This window comes from Lactuca saligna, chromosome 5 (assembly GCF_052625555.1).
Source record: "Lactuca saligna cultivar CGN05327 chromosome 5, ASM5262555v1, whole genome shotgun sequence".
NCBI classification, from domain to species: domain Eukaryota; kingdom Viridiplantae; phylum Streptophyta; class Magnoliopsida; order Asterales; family Asteraceae; genus Lactuca; species Lactuca saligna.
The window spans coordinates 164,557,467-164,575,542 of record NC_136421.1 but is presented as its reverse complement, the minus strand read 5'-3'; the positions used below and the strand labels follow the sequence as shown (position 1 = coordinate 164,575,542).

Genomic DNA, 18,076 nt, shown 5'->3' with positions numbered 1-18,076 from the left:
CCGATTTTAGTAGTAGGAGGACCAGTTGTAGCACCTTCTCTGGCGACATTGTAGATTATTGATGCCCGTCAGGACAACGCGTAGGTGCATGTTTTGTGGAGTAGCACATTTCAGCTGACAGCCAAGGAGGCTTGTGTGACTCCAAATGTGGTGACGGGTATGTATCTTAGCCTTATCTTTTATTTATGTTGATTTTCGTGCTTATATATATGGTTTGTTTTTAGGGTCGTTCCTCATGAACGGTATATCTGCTTTGGTTTTGTTTTATTCGGGGGCTACCCGATCCTTTATATCTCTCGTGCTCATCAAGAGATTTGTCTATGCTCCAGGGGAATTGGATTATCCATTAGAGGTTGAGATTGCTGATGATCGTCCTGTGCAAGTATCGAGGGTTCGTTGGGGATGTATATTGGAGTTGTTTACTGAGCGGTACCCAATTGATTTGGTTCCCATTCCCCTATGCGAGAACAAGGTGATTGTGGGGATGGAATGGTTGAGCCCTAATGGGGTGATGATTGATTATGAGCATGATTTGTTGTGTATTCAAACCCTGGGTGGGAGAGATTTAATGATTCAGGGAGAGGGTGTTTATCGTGGACAAGTTATTTATCCAGCAACTCGAGCCAAGCGCTACCTTCAACAGGGATGTTCTGGATTTGTTGCTTATGTGATGGATACCCAGGAGAAGGGTAAGGAAATTGTGGATGATGTATCGGTTGTTCGGGAGATACTTGGATGTGTTCCCTGAGGATTTTCATGGTGTGCCTCCAGAGAGGTAGGTGGAGTTTCAGATTCACTTGGTTCCTGGTGCGGCTCCAATAGCCAAAGCACCTTATCAATTAGCACCCAGAAAGATGTAGGAGTTGTTTACGCAGCTGCAGGAGCTATTAGACAAGAGATTTATGGGGTGCACTGATCTTGTTTGCGAAGAAGAAGGATAGGTCACATCGAATGTGTATCGATTACCGGGAGATGAATAAGCTAACGGTGAAGAATTGTTATCCAATCATGAGGATACACTGTTTATTTGACCAAATTCAAGGTGCATATTAGTTATCCAAAATTGATCTACATTCAGGTTATCACTAGATGAGGGTCAGAGAAGACAATATGCAAAATATGACATTCCAGACTTGTTATGGTCACTGCGAGTTCGTGGTGATTCCCTTTGGGCTCACTAATGCTCCAGTCACAATCATGGATCTCATGAATCGCGTATTCTCACACCCCCAAACCAAACGGCGGAAAGATCTGGGGGCTTAAGTGACTTCATTCGCGTAGTATCATCACAATGTATATAATTGAAACAAACATCATCATCATACATGTAATATTACAACTGTCATTGTTTACATCAAGTATTGTATTTGAATATCACATGCCAAAATATCCAAAGTAAGGTGATAACAAAACACAACAAAATATCTAGGTATTCTTTGTGACAACCCCAAATCTCTATCTTGTAAAAGTCAAACTTGGTCAACTAAAGTCAAACAAATCAACCAAAGGTCAAACTTATTTATTTTTATTATCTTATTATATTTAGGATAATAAGTTTATAGGCGTATAAACCTAGCATTCTTAGGTGTTGTGTGTTTGGGAGGGAATGCATTTAGGACCGAGAACCTTTGCATGGGCCGTAAACCACCCTTAGACCACAAACCCTTCGTGGCCGTGAATCGAGGCCATGAACACTTCGAATCGTGAACTCACCTCTCTCCCTCTCTCTCTCTATATATATATATATATATATATATATATATAAGTTTGATTGATTTTTATCATCACTTCTACCCTTCTGACCGTGAATACCTCTCTCTCTCTCTCTCTATATATATATATATATATATATATATATATATATATATATATATATATATATATATATATATATATATAAGTTTGGCTGTGTTATTATGTAACGGGGAAAGGTCATTGTCTATGCCTCAAGACAACTTAAGACACAATAAGTCAATTACACTACGCATGGTCTCTAGTTAGGAGCAATGGTATTTGCTCTTAAGATCTGGAGGCACTACCTGTATGGTACAAAACACACTATCTTTACAGACCACAAAAGCCTTCAACATATATTCAATCAGAAGGAGCTCAACATGAGACAACGAAGGTGGGTCAAGCTACTAAATGACTACGAATGTGAAATTTGTTATCATCCCGGTAAAGCCAACGTAGTAGCTGACGCCCTAAGTTGGAAAGAATACTTAGGTCGTAGATGTTGGATTAATGTCTAAGTCCATAACTATAATTGGTAAGACTTGACCCGACCCGGCATGGTCCATTTGGGTTGCATACCATCATGCACTTGGAAACACTATAATGAGAGAAATAAGACACTTATGGTTATTAATATATTATAAGTTCTAGTATATTAATAATAAGAATAATGAGATTATTTAATTAGTATTGATCAAGAATTAATCTAGCATTAATTGAGTGATCAAAAGAAGACTAATTAAATATGTGGGTTGATTGTGTAAAATCATCCATACTTGTATAGTGGGCTAATGCTCCATGGATTATCTAGTTGGGCCAAAACCCATATGATGCTCCATGGATGCTCCATGGTATATTTGAACCCATGGATCGAAGGAAATGGAAAGTCATGACAATTAGAGTTTACCCTAATTGTATAACTATATAAGCATCTTATTCTTGAGGAAAATCGACCACTAGTGAGAGTAAGAAAGGGCTAGCCGATTTTCATGAAGTGTAGAACTCTCTCAAGTTATTCCAAGTGTTTTGATGATTGTGAACCATTTGAGGTGTCACACTTTGGGCACTAGACACTCAAGCTTCATGAAGACAAGCACCATCAAAGAGGTATGTATTCTATCTTGTTATATTGATAGTTTTGTATGCTAGTTTAGAACAGTACCTTGGATGTTCATATTTGCATGTATAATAGAGGAAACATAGATCCAAGGTATTTAGGGTTGCATGTACACTTAGGAGTGTTAGAATGCTCATAACCCAACAGTGGTATCAGAGCCTAGGCTTGTTTTCTTGTTATACTTGCAAATGGAGCTGAAAAATCGAGTTTTGATGCTGTCAGCCCAGCAGACTCGCCGAGTCCATGAAGGGACTCAACGAGTCCAAGGCAAAATGCATCCAACTCACCGAGTTATGTTCATGCACTCGACGAGTTGGACCCCATACAACATATTTTTGAGGTTTTTGGCTAGAAATGGACTAGGAACATTACCCTAAGTTGTTTTTGAATTTATAAACTTGTTTTTTTTAATGTGGTAATGTTCATGCTAATCCATTTTCAAAGATAATTGTCAATAGATTCATGTTTTGTATTAGTTTAAAGACTAATTACATGAAAAAGTTTGATTTGAATTATCTTGTTCTTATGAGTTGCTTAGATTAATAGAAAAGTTAATTGAAATAGTTGTTTTCAATCCATTTTAATCTAAGAGTTGAGTATAAAATGTGTTTGTGTAACTTGTCCTCAAGTTACATGAAGAGTCACATTAAAGACTCATAAAACTCATAAAATTGGCAAAGGTTACAAAAATGAAGAGTCTAGTTCTAATTAATTGGAGTTATGACTCCATAATTTGTCCTCAAGTTATGGAGGACCAAGAGTCTCTTCATTAAATAAAAAAAAAAAAATGTAACCTTAATTAATTCCATAAGTTATAAAAAATAAAGAAAAGTTAATTCTTTTATTAGTTTAAAGTCTTCCATAAGTTATGGAACTTGAAGAGTTTTTGGATTAAAACTACTTTAAACACATAAGTTATGGAATTAATTAGTTTTGAATAGTTTCAAAACTTGCCCTCAAGTTTTGGAATTTGTAAAGTTTTCTCTTAAGAATACTTTAATTCCAAGTTTGCCCTTAGAATTTTAAAAGTTAAAATTCAACCTTTATACTTTATAATATTATAAGTTAATAATAATATATATGTATAAGAGTAAAGTCAGTCTTACCGCTAGTACGCCTCATTCACGAAGCCGGTCTATAAGGTGGGTATAAGGTTGTTGGCTATAAAATGACAGCTTAATGGGTGTCCACTCTCACCCACCGCTTGCTTGACCGGTGGAGGGTCGTTAGCCGAACGGGTTTGACAGGACTATAATTCTCCCTTCATTAAAAGTATTAATGCTAAATACTAAGTAACTAAACTCTTAATAATTCCCAATCTTAGTTACTTAGGAAAATGTGAATAAGGTGCTAATCCATGAAATTACACTTTACACTTTGTCTAAGTCGTTAGTGGAGCGTGTGTGGTTAACCGGCACACTAACTTGGACTTAACAAGGTAGGTAAAGGGTGACTTAATATTTATCATAGTATCGATGGAGCGTGTGTGGTTAACCGGCACATCGATTGAGGGGTAATTTATTAAGGGTACCAAGTATTTTGCATGGTTACTTCACACCTTGTTTTGTGATCCTCGGCATCCCAGTCACAAAACCTAAAGGGCACACTCGAGATTGAAACATGCCATTGAACAGTTCAATGAATCTCAAAAGATCTAGGAGTTTCAAAACCAATTAAAACCTAATAATACATTTCGTTTATCTTGGTGGAAATTGGTGAATCGTCATTCACCTACCTTCAAATTGTTTTATAGCTTGGATTACGACATACCTCTTCTAAGTTATAAAATAGTTTGTTGGGTCCTAGCCTTAATATTTCATATTGGGTGTCATATTAAGGACTTTAAGATCAACTATCTTGAATATCTCCCAAAACATGTCTGGTTTAGACATTTATGATCTTCCCAAATCTCTTGAAACTAGCTTTCCTAAATGAAGATGATGTCCCTTGGAAATCATACTTCTTTCTCCTCCTCCAATTATTCTCCCTAACCCACAAGTTTTTGAAAAGTTTAAGGTCACTCAAGCCCTATTGGCAAGGCAAGGTCTAGGTGTGATCACATCTTGGAGATGTAGTCACATATTGACAAGCCGGGAGAGAAGGGTGTTAAAGTCTTGAGAAAGTTGGTGGTTCAACTACTTTCTAAGTCACATAGTGAGTTCTTTTGGAACACCTATGAAACAGACTATGACAAGACCCTTAATGATCTTATTTATTTGTTAAGATCAACTTCCTCAAAACTTGATGGACATTGACAATAGTGACACAGGAAATCCAGAAAAACATTCTCTTCCCAATGGAAAGGGATTGGCCATAGTCAACTCGGTTGAACAAATGGTAAAGAGAAAAACTAAGTCTGTGATAGTCCCATGTACCATTATCAAAGGGTCCATATGTTTATATTGCCAAAGGAACGGGCATTGGTTGCGAAGCTGCCAAATTTACCTAAGGATGTTAAAGTCAATAAGTTTGACTCTACTTCAGGTAAAGTCCACTATCTAACTCTGTTAAGTTTCTATTATGAGATTCTTATTACATGATGTGACTGGGTCACATGTTGATGTTTTAAGAATTAAAGAAAAAAAAGTGAAGGAACTTAAAGAAAGAATATGCTGAATCTGATCGCATAGATGGATTTCTATCGCGTAGTTTGAAGATCGGATTCTTGAGCTACTTTTTAGGAGTTATGAGGTATTGCTTAGGAATAGATAACAACAAGTTTTCATATGGATTGTAAGGATAAGTTTTTCCGCATAGTTTTAAAATAAAAGGAATTTTTTTTGATTTTATTTATTTTAAAATATCCTTACAATGGCATTTGAGGAAAAATTGTTGCTTATATGATTCCATTAATAGCAAGAGTGGAAATATGAAATTGATTCCTTCATTTGTGGTAATGTCTAAATTTACCAAATAAGGAAAGATTCTCATCATCCAAAGTCTCAATTGGACCAGGACTTGGAATCATGCAAGTTCTATAGCATGATGAATGAGAACTTTCAAGTATTGGAAAATTAAAACTGATTACTTGTTCACATGAATGTGTGAGTCAAGTAATGGACTAAGGGATCGAGTACATAGTCATGTGCACTGATTAAGTCCACCACAAAATATATAAGGCTATTCGTCATAGTTTACTAAAGCTCAGTAAATATGATTATACTTACAAGCTTAAGTGTAACTCTAAGACATTGGAAAAGGTTCCAATGCATGGCAGAGCGAATAAGAAGAATCAAATTAGGCAGAAGGATAAAAGTTTCTCAAATCTGAAAAGATGGGAGAGTACTTTAGTATCAGTTTTGTGATCATCTTAATGATTAAGAAACCATATCAAAATTTGTTCTCTAAGGAAGTCTTAGTGCATTCCTATGACTAAGAAGAAGGGATCTTGAAATTGTTGAAATGGTTAAATCAAGAAGATGAGTCATACTTCGTTCCAATACAAGTCTTAGAGTCATACTCCAAGATTGTAATTTGAGTGACATGTCTTAAAGAAGGTTTAAAACACTTGACAAATGTAAGAGTAAAAGTTTTCTACTCTTGTACATTTGAAATTGGTAAGTTGTGATGTTTTGGATAAAACAAAGACCAACTTCGGCCAATTGTGTGAAGTGTTTGTCTTGATTAGAATCCACACTATCTCTTGGATGTTTGACAAGGGAGTCTTATAGGTCAAGAGGACAGTGGGAGTCTTAAAGGTCTTGAAAGTCTCAAGAACTAATCAAGAATGAAACCTGAAGTTCCTCACTAGCACACAACTTGAGGTTTATAACCTATCGTGTTGACATATTATGTGCCCATTCCAGTTAAAGTTGGCTTTGCATATGAGTTCTTAGAGTTCTCAAGGTGTTGCACAACAACTTGGAAGCAATGGCATGCCCTTGAGCTGCCAGGTGGCAAGAAATTAAGATTGAGTTTAGTCCATATGAGTTCAGATTTGTCATTATCCTTGTCTTGTGACTATGGCTTTGACAATTCACATGGATAAGAACACATACACCATTAAATCTAAGTGTCATAAGGTTTCTCTCCGATTCATGAAAAATGATGGTGAGGAAACACTTTCACTAAGCAGATTTTAGATAGATAGCAATTGTGATATTTTCACTCTCAAAGTCGTTAGTGGAGCGTGTGTGGTTTACCGGCACACTAACCTGGACTTGTCAGAAGTGGCAAAAAGGTCTAACCATTATGATTACGGCATCCCTCTTCATAATTGTTTAGACACACAAGTGTGCTATCTAAGGGAAGGTGTATGATTTTGATAAAGTTCTATCAAAACAATCTAGTATAAGAAATCTGAACTTAGGTAAGAAAGTCAATAAAGTATTGATTTCTAGAAGTCCAGCTGATTTCTGAGTACATGTCAAAGCTAGTGGGAGCATAAGTGTTATGCTAATAATCATCATGTTAGTGGGAGCATGATAATTATGATAAGTATTGCAAGTTAGCAATGTTAATTATAGAAAACAAAAGTTTCAACTGGGAAAGAGTTGTTTTGCTATAATTAAGGGAGAGGAAATTATACTTAGATCGTGAGGTTTTAATCATTTAGTCAAGGATATATATGGATTTCATGTTGGAATGGTTCAACATAAGGAAATTCTGTATATGGGTCCATTATTTGCGTTCTAAAATTCGATTATGATTACGGCATCCCTTTTCATAATCTGAATTATGAGAACTTGGCAAATAGAAATGGAAATGTTATAGCAAAAGACTGGTTTAGTCTTTATGTGAGACATCATGAATCGTGTCCCATATGCTTCAGATATAGGATCGATTACATGTGCTATATTCATCCTTTCCAAAAAAAACTTCCAAATGCCTAGGGCATTAAGAAGGGAAAAGATTTAGAACTGGATATGACTAAAAGGATTAAACAACTGTCGAGGACAATCTAAGGTTTACCAAAGATTGGTTGCTCAAGCACAATTGGAAGTATAGTGATAATTCTGGAAGGACCATATTAACATAATCTGTAAGGAGGCAACTCTTGTTCAGAAGTGATAGTCGAAATGGAATCTGGAAATGTTTCAAAGTTAGAATTTTCAATCTGTGTAAGATTAAGGAAACTTAATGCATGAAGGATGGTTCCAAGGAGTTGATCTCCTTTGGAATGCTCTGTAATGATTGTTGTCAAGTCTTTCTGACTTTGTACATAACCATTACAAGAGGATCAATGCATATAAGTTTAGAATCTAACAAATTTCAGTAAATGACATGAATTTGGAATTCTTGCATTTGCAGTAAGGATTTGGGAGTGTGAAAAGAGAATCATTGAAGTTATGTTCAATTGATCTAGTTCACAAAGTAAAGATCATAGACAAACATAGTATGCATACTTGGTGTATGGCATGACTAGTGTTTAGAAAAACATAGTGTACATGCTTGGAGCATGGGACAACTATTGTTTTAAATTCAAGAATAATGTTGATAGCTGAAACAGTATACAATGAATAATGTGTAATCATATGGTGATAAATAAAAGGTGTTTTATTTATATTCATAAGTTCTGAGACCATATTGGATTCAATTATTATTGTGTTGCACTTTGCATGTTTTGACTTCCCGAATAAACTAGGTTATTCTTCCGGAATGACTAAGTTATTCAAACCATCCACAGTCGGTCATATGTTGGAAGTAGATATGAATTAAGATTGTCATGGGTTGGCTTGTAGAGGTCTAAGGTGTTGGACAAATAGCTACAACACTCATGAGTGCTCATAAGTTCTGAGTATTGGATTCAACCCGCGCTCATTGGAATCACTTCATGGATTTTATCACGAGTGATCATGAGACGATAATATCTTATATTCTTCAAACCTAGAGATATGAGTTGTTACTATGAGTTGGTTGTACATTGATTGCACGAAACTGCATTTGGTAACTCGGTGCTATAAAAACATGTCTTTGTGTATGATTCAACAAGTAGTAGAACAAGCCATATGAGTTGAAGTTTATCCATTCCTTTTACCTTCGGGATAAAAGCGATATCTGTGGGCCCCTCGATGATTTGATGATGAAAAATGGAAGTGCTCAGCCGGGCCAGGACTGATTTGATTTGTTCAATTAGTCAGTCGTCATAAATCGGAAATCGGGAAACAACAAATGGACAGAGAGAATGATTATAATCCATGTCTCAGTCCATATGATATCTAGAATGGAGGAATATATGATCCCTTATCTAATGGAAAAGTCATTAACAAAGGTCAGAGTTCATCTACAAGGTCAGAGTTCGACAGAAGCTTTTGAGAGCTACGATTGCTAGTTGGTTCCTAAAGTCATACGCAATAATAGTTTTAGACTTATCCAAGTGGGAGACTGTTGGATTAATATCTAAGTCCATAATTATAATTGGTAAGACTTGACCCGACCCGGCATGGTCCATTTGGGTTGCATACCATCATGCACTTGGAAAGACTATAATGAGAGAAATAAGACACTTATGGTTATTAATATATTATAAGTTCTAGTATATTAATAATAAGAATAATGAGATTATTTAATTAGTATTGATCAAGAATTAATCTAGCATTAATTGAGTGATCAAAAGAAGACTAATTAAATATGTGGGTTGATTGTGTAAATCATCCATACTTGTATAGTGGGCTAATGCTCCATGGATTATCTAGTTGGGCCAAAACCCATATGATGCTCCATGGATGCTCCATGGTATATTTGAACCCATGGATCCAAGGAAATGGAAAGTCATGACAATTAGAGTTTACCCTAATTGTATAACTATATAAGCATCTTATTCTTGAGGAAAATCGGCCACTAGTGAGAGTAAGAAAGGGCTAGCCGTTTTCATGAAGTGTAGAACTCTCTCAAGTTATTCCAAGTGTTTTGATGATTGTGAACCATTTGAGGTGTCACACTTGGGGCACTAGGCACTCAAGCTTCATGAAGACAAGCACCATCAAAGAGGTATGTATTCTATCTTGTTATATTGATAGTTTTGTATGCTAGTTTAGAACAATACCTTGGATGTTCATATTTGCATGTATAATAGAGGAAACATAGATCCAAGGTATTTAGGGTTGCATGTACACTTAGGAGTGTTAGAATGCTCATAACCCAACAGTAGAGTCAAAACATTAACTATGACAATCCATTCACATCTGTCCACACAAATTAAGGAGGTTCAGCAGGAAGCCTTAAAACCTGATAATGTGGCAGGTGAATCCTTGAGAGGGATGGATAAGAACTTACAAGCCAAGGGTGACGGAGCCTTATACCTCATGGATCGGATATGGACATTGAACACTGAGGATTTAGAGACGTGGTCATGAACAAAGCACACAATACTCGATACTTCGTTCATCCGGGTTCAAATAAGATGTATTTGGATCTCAAAAATCTAAATCTATATTGGTGGCCTAATATCAAAAAGGATATTGCTACCTTCGTAGGTAAGTGTCTTATTTGTGCTAAGGTTAAGGTCGAATACCAAAAGCCTTCAGGTTTGCTACAATAACCGGAGATACCTGAATGGAAGTGGGAGAAGATTACAATGGACATCATAAGAAAACTGCCTAAGACAAAAGGTGGTCTCAATACCATTTGGGTGATCATGGATCGACTAACCAAATCCGCGCACTTCCTACCAATTAAGGAGACCAACAAATGAAGAAACTGACAAGAACCTACCTGAAAGAGATAGTACAACTACATGATGTGCCCCTATCTATCATCTCTGATAGAGATAGTAGATTCACCTCGAGGTTTTGGCAGTAGCTACAGAAGGCACTAGGAACTAGGCTGGATATGAGTACGGCCTACCATCCGCAAACCGACGAACAAAGTGAGAGGACTATTTAAACTCTAGAAAATATCTTGCGAGCCTGTGTGATAGATTTCGAAAGGAATGGGATACCTATTTACCCCATGTCGAGTTCTCCAACAATAACATTTACCACTCTAGCATAAAGGTTGCTCCATACGAAGCCCTTTATGGCCGCAAGTGCAGATCACCTATGTGCTAGGCTGAAGTTGGTGATACTCAGTTAGCTAAAGGGAAAGTCCCTGATAGCGCTCTCATAGGTCTAGAAATCATCCGAGAGACTACTGATAATATCATGCAAATTAGGGAACGACTTAAAGCCTCGCGAGACAGACAGAAAAGCTACGCTGATAAATGACAAAGACCCTTAGAATTCTAGGTTTGCGACTGTGTTTTATTGAAAGTCCCACCCTGGAAGGGCGTAATACGTTTTAGAAAGCGTGGAAAATTGAATCCAAGGTACATAGGTCCTTTCAAAATTCTCGCACAAATCGGCCCCGTAGCTTACAAACTCAAACTACCTCAAGAACTTAGCAACGTACACCCTACCTTCCATGTGTCGAACCTAAAGAAGTGCCTATCTGATGAGGCCCTTGTTATCCTACTCGATGAAATTGAGATCAATGAGAGATTCACCTTCATGGAAGCACCGGTAGAGATCATTAATATGGAAGTCAATCAAACCAGACAAAGTCGTATTCCGCTAGCGAGGGTTCGCTGGAATGCAAAGCGGGGACCTGAATTCACTGGGGAGTAGGAGGATCAAATGAAGCTTAAATATCCTCATATTTTCCCTTAGTCCATGGGTATTTCTTAGTCTTAATTTCGGGACGAATTTGTAACATCATGAAATCAGAAGATTTAGAAAAGAAAGGAAAACCTCAAAAATCAGAAGGCGACTCATCGATCGACTAACCAAATCCGTGCACTTCCTACCAATTAAGGAAACCGACAAAATGGAGAAACTGACAAGAACCTTCCTGAGAGAGATAGTGTGACTGCATGATGTGCCCATATCTATAATCTCTGATAGAGATAGTAGTTTCACCTTGAGGTTTTAGCAGTCACTACAGAAGGTACTAGGAACTAGGCTAGATATAAGTACGGCCTACCATCCACAAATTGACAGACAAAGTGATAGGACTATTCAAACTCTAGAAGATATGTTGCGAGCCTGTGTGATAGATTTTGGAAAGGCATGGGATACCCATTTACCCATTGCCGAGTTCTCCTACAATAACAGTTACCACTCTAGCATAAAGGTTGCTCCATACGAAGCCCTCTATAGCCGCAAGTGCAGATCACCTCTATGTTGGGCTGAAGTTGGTGATACTCAGTTAGCTGAATGGAAATTAAGTCCCTGAAAGCACTCTCACCAGTCCAGAAATCATCCGAGAGACTACAGAGAAGATCATACAAATTAGGGAATGACTTAAAGCCTCGCAAGACAAACAAAAAAACTATGCTGATAAACGACGAAAACCCTTGGAATTTCAGGTTGGCGACTGATGTGCACGAAAGTACCCACTAATTTTAATATTTATAACCTAACAAACTTAACTAACTATGCACTTATAGGCAGTGTACCTAGTCAGATTACAATATAACTTAGGTAAGTCGGGTGTCGATCACAGGCAACGGTGTCCCTAATTTACTATTAAATTAATATAATTATTAACAAGCTAAAAGGGTTTTTATCTAATTTTGCAAGTTTAGATGAATTTAATTCTTTAACGATAACTTAATCAATAAATAAATTACTTCTATTAGTTTTGAATCCACTTTCACTCAATGGTTATACATTGGCTATAACTATTACTGTTGGTGACCAATTAAGATAGTATTAGTAGTTTAGTTCTAACTTTACTAATTATTAATCAATTCATGTAATTCTATTTATGTTCATACAATAGTTAACACATAATCAATTATTAAGTAAGATTGGAGCCATGAAAGATTGATTAATCAAAACACAATTATAGTCATAATATAAGTTTTCTAACACAACTTAGTTTAAATATTCAATTACTATTCTAAGATTGGTTTGATCTTAGCTCCAATAACTAGTGTTCACTATATTATTAGGTATTCAAGTTCATGCAACATTGTGTTCACTAACTACATAGAACAAGGATTCAAAGCAATTAAAGAACTAATTCAAGCATGCTAGGTAAAATCAATCAACACAAGCATATCACCAACAATTAAAGTCAAATCTAATGCAGTAAAACCATAAGTTCCAGCTTCATCTAGCTAATAGAAGCAGCTAGGTTTAGCTGGACATATTAACATTTAAACAAATGAATGTTATAATCCAAAACATATTAAAGTGTACCAAACTATGAATCAATTTATGTACTTCTACTTCCTTGGTGTTGAAACCAGCTTCCATGTATTTTTCTTCTCTAATTTTTCGTCTTTAGGAACCCCTCTCAGCCACCAAAAGTTCTTCAAGTCATAATGGTCAAGAATATATATAGTTTCCCGGTTTTCATAATTCACATCGTGAATAATAAGATATTCACGTCATGAATTCAAGATATCCGTGTTCGGTAAGGATTCCTTCACCCGTGTATATATCTTCTAGAACATAGAATCACGTCGTGAATATTAAGATATTCACGTCGTGAATTCACTTTTCCCTGATTTTCTTGTCCTTTAATCTTTTAACTCCCAAAGTTTCTTCCTTTGACGTTTTCAGCCCCTTTTCTCCAAAATGTCTTCTTTTTGGCTGCAAATAACATTTAAACTCATAAGTACCATTATTCTAAACAAATTACCAGTTTATATATAAAAATGTACTTAAATATTGCCTAAAAATAGGTTTAAATATGGCAATATCAGCGACTGTGTTTTATTGAAAGTCTCACCCTGGAAGGGTGTAATATATTTCGGAAAGCATGGTAAATTGAATCCAAGGTACATAGGACCTTTCGAAATTCTCACACGAATCGGCCCCATAGCTTACAAACTCAAATTACCTCAAGAACTTAACAACACACACCCTACCTTCCATGTGTCAAGCCTGAAGAAGTGTCTATCTGATGAGACTCTTGTTATATCACTTGATGAAATCGAGATCAATTAGAGCCTCAGCTTCGTGGAAGAACTGGTAGAGATCATGGATAGGAAAGTCAAGCAAACCAAACAAAGTCGTATTTCGATAGTGAAGGCTCGTTGGAATGCAAAGCGGAGACCTGAATTCACTTGGTAGTGGGAGGATCAAATGAAGCTTAAACATCCTCATCTTTTCCCTTAGTCCATGGGTATTTCTTAGTCTTAATTTTGGGACAAAATTCATGACAACTCGTAATTTCTATCTTGTAAAAGTCAAACTTGGTCAACTAAAGTCAAACATATCAATCAAAGGTAAAACTTATTTCTTTTTATTATCTTATTATATTTAGGATAGTAAATTTATAAGCCTATAAACCTAGCATTCTTAGGTGTTGTGTGTTTGGCAGGGAATGCATTTAGGACCGAGAACCTTTACATGAGCCGCAAACGAGGCTTCGGCCGTAAACCACCCTCAGACCGCAAACCCTTCGCGGTCGTGAACCGAGGGCGTGAACACTTTAGAGCGTGAACTTACCTCTCTCTCTATATATAAGTTTGACTTATTTTTATCATCACCTCTACCCTTCTGACCGTGAACACTCCAATTCTCTCCCAATAGCTTCAACCGTAAACCCTCTTTTCTTTCATCTATCATCCGAGGATCCATAATTCACCTTCAGATCTAGTTTTTGATCATCAAAAGTTCATTCTTTCAGCAATCAAGTGTATTTCATTCTTAGTTTTCGGCCGTGAACACTTCAATCTTCAAGGGTCGTGAACCGAGTACGACCGTGAACCCCGAAGCTTGTTCGTGAACTCTAAGTAGTTGCTTGATTTCAGTTCTAACACTTCTTTTGTAAGTTTTCCTTACATCATAGGTTGTTTCTTTTGCACCTAAGAGGTTATATTCACCAATTGTGTACATATATGCTATGTGAAATGCATTTGAGGACTTGTTTTTGTCTCAAGATCCGACTCAGGGAAAATTTTCATCCTATATCGAACATTCAATCAAATCACCCACGAAAGGTGAGTTCATACCCCTACAAATTACAATTTTAAATACTTTTAAATGCTTTTAAGGGGAGAATACAAGTAGAAAACAATATAATTGTGCTATCTATTTATATGTGGAAACAAACAAACCAAAAGGATTTCTTATATTTAAATATTGTGAAAACCATTTAAAAAACTCTTTTAACTATTTTAGATTTTTGTTCTTATCAAAATCATATTCGGGTAAGTATGCCTTAACAGACTTAGGACTATTGCTAAATACCTTAACTCATGTTGCTAGTAAACTATAATAGGTATAGTTTAGAGGATCACTACATACTATTAGTAGAATAGATAAACAATATATGTGTCAGTAGATACATACTATTACTATTTATAACAAAGCATACTAGTCATTTACAAGAACAAGAAGGAACTTATGTACTATAACAAGAATAAGATAACTATAATGTGAGCCACTACTACATGATATAGCAATACACTTGTTATGTCACGTTTTGTAACCAGAGTCTCCTGGAGGGAAAGTGTGGGTTTATGTATAGATCTATATGGGATTGACCATCCCGCACCTCACTGCTAGCTACAGTGGAACCTGCAGGTCTAAGGGTGACAAATGTCATATCATTTTCGACGTCTGAAGAACGTCGTATTTATACTAATCTATCGAGCATGGTTACAACCAAATCACATCTAACCTTAATTAACCATTTGGTTTTCAAAGTAGTTAATGCATCAGTAGTGTCTTTTATACAATTACTACTGTGAGTCTTCATTTTTCCATTACATTCATACAATGATATTCTCACATGTGAAATGCATACTATTTTCGAGTAAAGATAGTTTTACAAATATGGAAAACATACATTTATACTATTTCAAGTACATACATACATTCTACTCTACTTTCAAAAAAACAGGTTATACAAACAATTGGGTCTTGGTAGAAGACTACTTTTCATTTAAAGGCAGGAAATATAGGATTTTCTAGGATAGATACAAACATTTTTACTAAACAAATGCAAACATTTCATGAAACAAGAACAAAATATTGATAATAAAATACTTATGCACTCACCAACTTAAATGTTGATACTCTCTTTCAAAATGACTTGTATTCTCAGGAAACCAATAGACAGGTACACGAGCAGGTTTTTGAGAAGACGGTGCATGTTCAGACTCATCTTTTATTTTGTTATACATTTTTGGTGCCATACTACTTTACAAAGAACACACATGTATTAACTATTTTATTAATGCAATGAATTTTGTTGCTTGTTTTACTATTATACATTGTTATGATATTGTACATGACGTCCTCCATCCCCGAATGTTTCCGCCATCCTTGTTTGGGGGTGTGACAGATTGGTACCAGTGCATTATTTATAGTGAACTAAGCATATCAACTCATAAAAGATATATAACTATAAACACAATAGGTTTAAAACACTCTGACCAAGAGTTATACTTTTAAAATAATAAAATATTTTACTAAAGTATACATACATGCATTCATACTAGAACAGTGTCATACCTGAACATAACAAAAGTATTACGATTGTCGAACAACACAAGTAGGATTAGAGATATATGATCAAGTCTAGGATTGATATAGCCTGATCAACTATATCTATCCGAGAGGTGATTAGCATATGCCTAAGAACTTACCAACTCTACTACAAAGAAACACTAGAACATAATCTAAACTTAAAATACTATGGGAATATTTTGTGATACTTTAACTACTTATGTGAAAACAAAAAATAACTCTTACTAGTAGGTGTATAGTTGCTTAGCGGATACGCCTAGGTTATATGTAACCAAGATGTTATAGACTTAGAATTTGTGATCTTCGCTTTACTTCCTGTTCCTTTTTTGGTTGTGGACTTAAAGTTGGATTACTTATTCGAAGGTCTATTCCATCATCAATTATATATAGCTGGTATGCACTACATAAGTATAAAAGTAACCGGTAAGGATCATCCTATAATTATCTTTAGCATTACATCGATTATATGTTTCTTACACCCCTATTCTTGCCTAGATAACATGGTTGGATTTCATCTGCTTGGTGACCCGTACTTCCTTAAACAAGGAAACGTTGGATGGCTTGATGTTGAAGAAGAATAAGATAACCCGATAGTTCCAGAGGAGGAAGATCTCGAGGAGAGTTTTGATGAAGAGATCGAGATGGAAGTTTAATAAGACCCTGACTCGGAGCCCGAGGTCTATGATCCTCCTCTAGTTGTTCAAAACCCTAACCCTCAACCGGCATTTCAAGGCCCGACGCCTCTATGTGCAGTGAACTTGGGAAGGTGGAGCCACGAGCAAGGATAACCACTTCCCTATAATGGAGACCGAATCTTTTACAACTTGAGTGAAGGGAGATCAGCTAACAGAGTCCTCCCTATCTTGGTTCGCCGTGTTGCTTGCAATGCCGATCAGGGAAGGGAAAACTTTGACCAAGTTATGGAAATCAGGGCTAACTCCAAAGTCAACACTGTTCGCCTCCGCCATCTGACCGATAACCAGGAGTTAACAAGGAGTCACACCGACACCCTACAGAGAGAACTGAATGAATGCCAATCCGAAGTAAGGGATCTTCAACAGAACTAGGTGGCATTGCAAAGGCGTGTGTGGGAAACAAAACAACAGCTGGCTGAATCCAGGGTTGAATCAAGTACTAACAAGAACAACACTCCTCGCGAGTAGAGCCTACTCTAATCTCTCTTTTGGATATAAATTAGGTCTATGTATAGACTTTAGTATTAATTTCCTATTTATGTTTAAAACCTTGAACTTTCACTCTGTTAGGTCTTTACTCTGTCAAAATTTTCTCTTTTCCGGTATCATGTAAGACCTACTCCAAGGTTAATTTTCCCGAACTATAAGCATCTGTAATGCCAATGATATTGGCAGGCATCTAATCCTATTGGAAAATCTCTCTATCCAAATGTTTTCATTTTTCTAGTGGTAAACCCCTATTGTAAGTACATTCTCATTTATTTGTTAAGTTATGACGATTTAGTTCATGGACCACTCTCATTGTACTCACTATTGAATTCTTACAATTTTATTCATTTTTGTAAACTTTTAGTTGGAAGATGCCTCCCTGTAAATCAAACAAACACAATCCGCCAATAACTGAACCGTAAAAACTACCTCCACCTTAATTCGATCCTGCAATGTTTCAAGTTGCAGTGAGCGGGACTGTAATGGCAGCCTTAACTCAAATCAACGCTAGCGGTACTAGCGGGTATTAACTCCACCCGAGGTGATAGTTATGGACACCCTAGGGAGTGTACGTACAAGGACTTCACCAACTGCAAACCCAAATCCTTTAATGGTACCGGGGGGATCATTGCTCT

At 36.3% G+C, this 18,076-nt stretch overlaps 1 protein-coding gene across 1 annotated transcript; it reads left to right on the top strand.

The window, feature by feature from the left end:
• Positions 1–235: 235 nt before the first annotated feature.
• Positions 236–748, top strand: LOC145045918 (uncharacterized). Its single transcript, XM_078994207.1, has one exon. The coding sequence runs from the start codon at positions 236–238 to the stop codon at positions 746–748; it is 513 nt and encodes a 170-aa protein (XP_078850333.1).
• Positions 749–18,076: the final 17,328 nt, after the last annotated feature.

Excerpts from the sequence above, each read along its gene's own strand:
- LOC145045918 (XM_078994207.1), top strand. The coding sequence starts at position 236 with ATGAACGGTATATCTGCTTTGGTTTTGTTTTATTCGGGGGCTACCCGA.